Source organism: Atta cephalotes (genome assembly GCF_000143395.1).
Source record: "Atta cephalotes unplaced genomic scaffold scaffold00033, whole genome shotgun sequence".
NCBI classification, from domain to species: Eukaryota; Metazoa; Arthropoda; class Insecta; order Hymenoptera; family Formicidae; genus Atta; species Atta cephalotes.
In genome coordinates this window covers 1,384,048-1,393,499 of record NW_012130097.1, presented here as the reverse complement: position 1 = coordinate 1,393,499, position 9,452 = coordinate 1,384,048, and the positions used below count along the sequence as shown (strand labels likewise).

At 31.3% G+C, this 9,452-nt stretch overlaps 2 protein-coding genes across 2 annotated transcripts in view; one reads left to right on the top strand and one right to left on the bottom strand.

Moving 5' to 3' along the window:
* The first annotated feature begins 1,375 nt into the window (after positions 1-1,375).
* Positions 1,376-8,504, top strand: LOC105621360. Its single transcript, XM_012202824.1, is given in 9 exon segments — positions 1,376-1,548; positions 1,610-1,744; positions 2,646-2,864; positions 4,175-4,192; positions 4,195-4,307; positions 4,740-4,913; positions 5,992-6,189; positions 7,183-7,338; positions 8,015-8,504. Coding segments are annotated over 9 exon segments (1,230 nt in total). The 5' UTR covers positions 1,376-1,448; the 3' UTR covers positions 8,132-8,504.
* A 631-nt stretch (positions 8,505-9,135) lies between these two features.
* Positions 9,136-9,452, bottom strand: part of LOC105621359 (zinc finger protein 544-like) — an 8,197-nt gene continuing 7,880 nt past the window's right edge. The window contains exon 6 of the mRNA XM_012202823.1: positions 9,136-9,248. Within this exon, the coding sequence (XP_012058213.1) occupies positions 9,136-9,248 (113 nt within the window). The remainder of the gene's footprint in view (positions 9,249-9,452) is intronic.

Below are 9,452 nucleotides of genomic sequence, written 5' to 3'. Positions count from 1 at the left end.
TGGTACCCGAGAAACTTTTGTACCCATACATATAAAAAGTTATAATAATGCATGTATTTTATTATTAAATATATTCTTTTGTAACCACTAGTCTATAAGGAAATCATTCTATCCATTTATTTTTTATAAGAAATGATTTTTAGTGATATGTGATAGAATATACTTTTTCGCGAATTTTAATATTATATTAATGATGTGATAAAAATGGTAATTGTAATTAACATACTATCAAAATTATGAATTACTATTGTAAGTGATCTTCAAGAAGAAGATTCGGGATTCACATTCTCCTGTAACAAGACCATTGGTGTTTAATGAATTGCTTAACTTTTCTTTGTGAATGGATCTTGTGAATTTGATGTTGAATCGAAATACATTTCGCTCTCCATTATGAAAATTATTCTTTTTGTCGGGTACTAACGCATTCCACAAGGCAGAAAAATCTTGATATATAATCAAATTATTGAGATTATCTTGAACGCGATAAAAGTATAAGTACTATTGTAAATATATTAATGACTTTTAATTATATTATAATAATAAATTGTCGCAAATTAATAATTAATAATAAATATGATCTAATAGTATTGAATATGATATAACAGTAATGTTAGTATTTCTTTTCGCATTTATCAATATTTCATTAAACATTGATTTAGAAAAATTTGTGTTATCGTATGTATTTTCGTATAATCCCGCATTATTAATTTGTTAATTATGCTCCTATATTATCACTTTTATTATATTTTGAACAGCATTTATAATTGTATTGTAAACAATTATTATCATTGTATATGAATTATATAAAAGATTACAATAAAAGATAATATTAAAAAAGTTATTGCAATATTATTAGTGTATGAAATACAATAAAATAATTAGACATAAAAATAAAAAAATAAATGAAAAATATATTTACCTGTAAAAACGAGCTACTAAATTTATTAGTAACCTGTTTTTTTTTTACGGGTGAGTATACTTACAAAGAAAAGAGGACCGCCGATGAAATCCTCCGGTGATGGAGGGTCTCTAACGTTTTTGCTAAAATTAAACTTTAATTTAACGATATATGATTGGAAAAATTTGAAGTGTATTCAAAGACTCTATAATTAGAATTGCTAATGCGGTTATATATTTTGAAATATACTTATATACTAGTAATTATTTGGTAAAGACATTATGTTATATTTGGTTTGATATTTCTGAATTCTTCTTTCAATCATTTTTACATGTTTTTATTTAACAAGTACTCATTTTGATCTCTCGAATTGCCATTTCAAAATTACCGCGGCGCAAATGGCCTCATTTGGAATCTGCGCAGAATCGTACAAAATTTGTCTCGATAACGAACACACTTGATTTCTTTTTTTTTTCCTTGCACTATCGAATTCCAGATATGGTGGATACCTTCTTATCATGTGATTACAGGTACGACGCGAAGTAAAAAGATGGCATATAATTTGAAGGACGAGGAGGAAGTAAAGGAGTACTTGAAGAACCTTCACATAGAATATCAATTCGGCTGTTACAACGAGAAAAATCCGGAGGGTGAGTGAAGCTAGAGTCTAACCTCACAATTAAGAAAAATAATCTTTTGCTCCGAAAACAGTATGCCACTTGTTGGGTGATTTTTACGAAGCGATAAAATTGGATACGGAGAAAGCTGCTTCGTTATACAAGACGACCTGCGATCAATATAATTACGCCAGAAGCTGCGCGAAATTCGGCGATTTTAAAGTGATCGGTGAGTTTACCGAGAGAGGAACACAAGGTGCTCTAGCAGACGCTTGCTACATTAGTTATAAACACTTGTGGTAGATGTCAGGAGCATTTATTATTAGGAAGATTTATTATAGCGCAAACTTCGTTTTTAGAAACTCGAATCTTTCAAACATGAATTTTGTCTATTTTTATCAAAGTAGATTAACTTTAATCTCGATTTAATAATTTATAATTTTCTATCTTTTCCTAGTTTTAAAAATTAAAAAAAATGAAGAGTAAGTTGAAGCTGGATTAAAGTTAATCTTGAGTTGTCCGGAAAGTTCGTGCCGCAAAAGATTTAAATTTAATAAATGTATATTAAAATTTAAATCTGCGTTTCAATTTTCCTTCAAAATCGGCATGAACTTTCCGGACAACCCGTTACTATATCAGAATTCGAATTTTGAAGAGCATTGTGATTTTATATATTTAGATTTAGTTCCATTAATAGGATTCCATTAATAGGATTAACTTTATTCTCGATTCAATTTACTTCTATCTTTTTCTAATTCTAAGAATTAGAAAAAGATAAATAGTAAGGTAAACTGAGATTGAAGTTAATCTTACGCTGATGCAACCAGGCCTTTATTATATGTCCACTTCTACCAATGTAGATTCACTTTAATCTTAGTTTAATTTATTCTTTATTTTTCATAATTCTTAGAACTTAGAAGAAGATAAGAAATAAGTAATGTAAGTTATGATTAAATAATATAAGAAGTTAATCTACATTAGTAAAAGTGGACAGTAATATTAAGATTCCATCCAGCTAATGAAGAAATCGTATAGTGAAATCATAGATTGAAATTAATTTTAAATATAAAATCAAATTACAAATATCGCTCCAAATCTATTCTAGAATTAATTCTTTTCTTTTAATATAGGAAAAGGTTGCGAGAAGGACATTCTGACAGCATATAAGTATCTATCAAAAAGCTGCGAGCTCAATGACGAATATGGATGTCTACATGCCGGTGTTCTGGGAACATCCAAGACCGATGTTGGAGAGAAGGACAGAGCCACCCAGGTTCATGCAGGTGCCAAGTATCTTAAGAAAGCCTGCGACATGTACAACTCGGAGAAGGCCTGTTTCTACCTATCGGGTATCTATCTAGGAGGTTTAGAGAACTTCATCGAGAAAAACTATAAGGAGGCATACAAGCTATCGTTGAAGAGTTGTGAGCTCGGAAATCCATACGCTTGTGCGAATTTGTCGCAGATGCATTCGCGCGGAGAAGGCGTGCAGAAAAATCCTGAGCTTGCTGCAACCTTCAAGCAACGCGCCACTGATTTGTACGAGGAATTGACACGAGCACAACAGGAATTAAAATTCCATCAGGGCATAGACCCATAACATTTAACTCGACGATATGCATTACATTGATCGATAGATTTATTCATTTTTTTTTTAGTTTATACAATTCTGTGAAACGAAAGATTAGGTATTTTTGCCAATGAAAACATTTCGCATTATGTGTTTAACTGCAGTCTGCACACTTAATACGCTGCCTTATGTGTTTGAATCATCATGAATTGCATAAATTGTTTATAATTAATATAATTTATATTTAATATAGTTTGTTAAATATAATATAATAGAGAAGGAAAATTATTGAATAGAAAATAAGCAATTTTTCTTTTCAATCGATAATTTATTATTCATTATTCTCGATATAATCGTCATCGATTTAATCTTAAATATTCCTAGTGCGATTGTTAACTTATTCTATATTATAAATATATCATATAATTGTTTACAATTGCCTAATTTGATAGCGCTATTCCTGATTGTGCATATTGAATTCTACGAATTAAATATGCGATAATGAACTCACGAGTATTTAAAGAATCGCGAACAGGATTCACCGCACATATGCGATAAAGATAAAAATAAAAACAAGATATTATAAAATTCACAGAAAAATATTAAATATCACGATTGGCCTCAACTAAATGATTTTTGCGCTTAATTGTATCGAAGAAAAAACAAAAATTCTAATTTAAAATGAGTTAAAATGAAATGCTGAATATTTCTGTTTCAAATTTAGCTAGAAAATATTAACATTAATAAAATGTTGTTTAATATCAACAAAATTGCTATTCTAAGCCAATAGTATTCCGATAGAAAGTGAAGATCATATGTCATACAGATGTGGAAAATTTTCGGGCTTTACACTCGTGTTTAGAAACGCAAGTTGTCATGCAAAACTAAGCTGATGCAAGCTTGTGTCTATGATCGAAGGCAGATAAATGTTGCTGGATGTCCTCAACTAATATCGCAAGGATGAACCACGGCTCTCCCTTCCTCTGTGATTGATTGTCTCGTTTTACTCTCTCTTTTTCGATTCCCCACCGCTTACGACTTTTCGTATCTCCCTCTCTCTGGCGTTCGCCCATCGACTATTGTCCGCAGCAGGTTTAAAGGCCTTTCCAACTCACTCATCAACGATACAACGGATATCATCATGCGATTCTATTTCTTCTGGATTTTTCGCACCTGGCTGACAGTCGTCATCTTTGTTACGCTCATCTCTCACGGCATTCTGGTAAGCATGAATTTCAAATTTTACACATGAATTAATATATCTATTTTTATCGAATGTTTCTCAATATAGGCAAATAATTTAAACGTAGTAGAATTCTTATCCGAATAGATCGGAGGATAAAACAATTCTGATAACTGAATGATTTGAATAATAGAGGTTCATTGACTTTTCTCTCTAGTAGTACTTATTAATTCTGATAAGAAAAGTTGATGTTTAGAAAAATGAAGAAAAACCAGTTCCATCGATGTAAAATTTAAACTTTAATCTCAGTTTAATTTTCTGTTAATTTTTTTCTAATTCTTAGAATTAGAAAAAGATGAAGAATAAATTGAATCGAGATTGAAGAAATCTTATATTGGTGGAACTGAACATAAATCAAGTACGGCACCATAAATCATGATAATCTATGTTAATTTTATTAATCTGTTTAAGTCCAATGCGCAGTCGGCCGATAATGAATCAAACAAAAATGTTGTCAACGTAGACGTTTATTATGAATCATTATGCAGTGATAGTATGCGATGGATCGTAAATCAATTTGTACCGTCATATTCGGAATTGAAACGTCATATCCATGTCACATTGGTTCCTTATGGTAAGGCTACGGTAAGTACAATAATTTCATAATTGCGTTTCTCTCTCTATGATTATTTTATCGTTTTAATGAGATGAGTCTTGATAATGAAAATAAAAATTGAAGTGTAAGAGATCTAGAATGACAGAATCTTAAATAGCTTCTAGGAGGCGAAAATTGAGACAATGAAATGTAAAAAAGATATTTATATATTTTTTATTGTCACAATTTTCGTCAGGAATGACAACAAGACGAGGTGATTGGCATTTCGACATGGACAATCACGTGAAAACATAAAATACTTTGTATCCATATCTCAATATTCATTTAATTTACTATATGATGTTATATGTCTATAAATCTATTGATCCTCCGAAGCTGATGTCAAAATGTGTAACAGTTACTTACTTATAATATTACTTATTTTATTATTTTAACTCATGACTTATTTTGAATATTAAAAATATTATTATTCTTTATCATTAAAAGATAATTTTCGATGTTAAATTAGAATAGATTGAAGTTGCTGACGCTATATATCAGTGAAACTCATTTAATTTGTGATTAGAAAACACTAATTAATTTTAAGGAAAATAATATAGAAATATAGAAATCCAATTTAATGCTGGCCACTTTTAATATTTAAAATTATTTAGTTTGAATATTAAAAGTATAGAACAAATATTTTTTAATATTCAAATTAAGTAATTAATCACTATTTTTCAATATTAAATTTCTAAGAATAACCTGTAAAAAAAATAAACACTAAGTTTATTTTAAGAACAATAATTTAATAAAGTAATTTAATTTTTAGATGTAATATAAAGAATATAATTGAATGGGTTCAATAGACTCATCATCAGCTACGGAGGGTTAATTAACATAGAGTTCTTTAATCTTTATATATTTACATATTTATCTTTTGGTTTTTCTATATTCCTCTCGAGAGGAATTAATGAATTGGCTCGCAAGACATCCGTTTGAAACTGTGGCCTTGAAAATGTAGAATGATTGCCCTCGCTGTAGTCTTCAATATTCTTATCCACGTCGATCACGAGGAAAATATTATTAAACGATTAAAATGCAAATTAATGACGTATGTGTCTGTAGCATTATCGCGAAAGCGAAACCGGTCCGTGGCAGTTCTCGTGTCAACATGGACCCAGCGAGTGCCGTGGGAATAAGGCCCAAGCGTGTGCGATTCACGCCATACAGTCCTCTGAGGCAGCCGAGAACCATCAACCATTGATGGTCAATCTAGTCGGTTGTGCAATGTTCGCTAGTACCCCGGCGACTGCTGTTCCACAGGTAGTTTTACCTTCGTATATAATTTCCTAGCAACGATTAGTCGATGCGGCCGCTGATGGCCCTGGCGAACATGCCTTTATCGAATGTAACGTATAATTAATTTTCCAACGATTTGCATCGATGAGTAAGAGTCGACATTTAACTTGTAACGTCGACCTTTTGGCATACTTTCTCATTGAATTCACGCGACAACGTGCCGCGATCACGCAGAGCGCGGTGCATTTGACGAAATGTCACTTGAGTGCATTCGTTTAAAATGAAAAAACGAGCACTTTTGAAGACTGAAATAAAAGTTTTATTATTGAATAAAATACTAGATCAAGATGTGCTTATTCTTACAGAAATTTAATTTGGAAGACATAATGATTCATTATTTATTTTGAATATTAAAGAAAATAATTATTTATCTTTCAGTATTAAATTGGATTTCTATAAGAATAATTGAGAGAGAAATCAGAATTATTTATCTAACAGTAAAATATATTTTTTTGTCTCGTGACGTGAAGCAACCAAAGTGACATCGTAAGGATACTTGAAAAGCATCACAAGCAGAAAATAAAATTATCAAAATGGCGCCAAAATGGTTCTAAAACAATTATTATTAGCTCTTTGAGATCCATAAAGAATTAAAATTACTTCGATTATGTCCTAATTGTTCTTGGAACATTTCAGTGTTCAAATAAGTTTAAATTATCATTGGAATTTTTATTCAGGCACAATTTTTTCCACGCGTATGAAACATCAGACTGACTTCCATAGATAATCACTAATATTCGCCGATAATACACGTTGCATTTAATATCTGTCGGTTATTAGATAACATAATTGTTGACTTGTTTCGCTATATTTTCACATCGCGTCACGTTCAAACTGCGAAAGTATGTACGGTACAAAAATTTCTCGCTGATAAATACGGTCTGGGGTTAGTTATTAAGATAATAACGATAAACGTGCTTTATCATGAACTGTAATAACGCGATAAATGAATTTTAGTGTGCTCAAGATGTCGGCCTAAGTACAGAAACACGAAAGTTGATCGATGATTGCATCGCGAGTCCGCTGGCAGACAATTTGCTTGCAGCGAACGGCGACAAAACGGAGGCTCTGCAATCACCTTTGAGATTTGTGCCGACGGTAGTGATCAATGGGGTAAGCGTGTAGAATCTTATTAAATCTGCAATGACTAATTATAAAATGGCACACTGAAAGAAAAAAATGCATTTGTCTTAATTTAACAACAATTTATAGTTATTTTTGATGCTGTACATATCTTTTATTTATACATGTATATTTTTTTAGTAGAATTATATAATTATTATTACTAACATTACAACATTCTAATAACTGTTAAGCCAGATAGTCAAGTCTGCAGAGACAAATTTTGAGCAGAGTATACTACAAATTTTTGATAGCAGAAAAGCAACAAATTTTGCGCAGAATATCTAATATCTGTAATATTGACGATGTCAATAGACTATCGTCAGATAATAGGAGAAAGTCTAATGACATACTTTGTCAGTAAATTGGCAACAGAAACTGAGCAAGATTTACAGCTCTTTTTTGGTACCAATCTGCTAGCATAGCATGTCAGCAACTCTGTCGATAGATTCTGAGATTAATGCGGACACTGGCTATGAATAGCTGTGGAAATCTGTTCGAATTTGTTGCCAATCTGCCAGCAAATTATTAGTATTTTGCTATCTAGACATAAAAATGGAGCTCATAATCTTAATTATTTTATTATGCAATTATAATCAAATATCAAACATTTTTCTCTTGGGCATGATTTTAAATGGATTATCTAATATCATTACAAATATCGCAGGTATATTCGAAGGAAAATCAAGACGAGGCGATAAGAAACTTCCCCAAATTGATCTGTCGACATTTAACGGCAGAGAAACGGCCGAGTATTTGCAGCAGCGAGAGTACCGAGAATTAGGAGAAAGGGATAGGACTAAGTTAAGCGTCGAAGGTATGGGGACGAACAAACATTTGCTCGAAATAAATGATATATTTTGTTCACCTATAATATACATAAGTACCTATGTACAAAAATATATACGATTTGTCAAGTACAACGAACTAAGATTATAAAATTGATCATAAAAAGAGAGAAACGAAACAATGAGATCGCAGCGGCAGGATGAATGCGTGATCAATGATCAACGAATCATCCACGCTTCCTTTTTTCCTAAGAAAAAACACGTACATTATACATATAAAGAGCAACATAATTAATGCTTTTAAAAAGAAGTATTCTCGGGATTAGCGATTAATTACGTAGCCATGAATTAAAGTAACTGTTTGCACTATTCGAAAAACGCGATTTTTAACCCTCCAAGCTAACACTAGCTATAACACAATTATTTCTATAAGAACCATTTAATTTGTGTTAAAATTAAAAAGTACTAATTAATTTCAAAGAACTAAAATGACATAACTCTTTTTACAGAAATTTAATTTAATACTGTAAGTATTAAATTTGTCAGTGATTTATTTTAAATATTAAAATTATTATTATCAGTTATTTTAATATTCAAAATAAATAATTAATCACTAATGATTTAATACTTGCAGAATTAAATTTCTCTAAAGATCGTGTAAAAAAGAATGAGAATAATACATTTTATTAGAAAAATTATTCAATTATTAATTCAAATATGTATTAAAATTTAGTATCTTTTTTCAGTGTACAAATGCTTTGAAGCATTCTTCAATTGGCCAATTCTTAAAATTCTTTCTTTTGATTAGTCAATCAAATGCTTTAAAAGTATTTATAGTGAGACTTTGACCGTACTCTGAGTGAGTCCAATAAACCTGCCGTCAGTTCCAAAGGATTAATCGAATCGAGGTGCGAGTTCAATTATGTCTTATTAAATTATATTCCGTTCATTCACGCATCGCGTCCTGTTTCACCTTCGTCGGAGATGGGCTGAAAAAGGCTCATCCGATGAAGATAGCATCATTCAAAGCACTCAGCTCGTGAAACTGTCGCTCGATGTCAGCATCTAACTCGTGGAAATCTGGCACGTCATCTTCTGCAGTCACGCAGAATCCTGTAATGAGCGATTCGGTGACAATAATCGCATTTAGCAGAAGTAAAAAGCGTTTTGCGTCCATTGGATTATACTTTTAGATCTAGAGAAGTAAGTCCTGTCTCAGCGAAGAAAACTTCCAACACTTGCAGAATAAACATTTTGCTAAATACGGCCGATGCTTTGCTCTCTTCATTCTCTTTCATTTGCTCTCTCTCTCTCTCT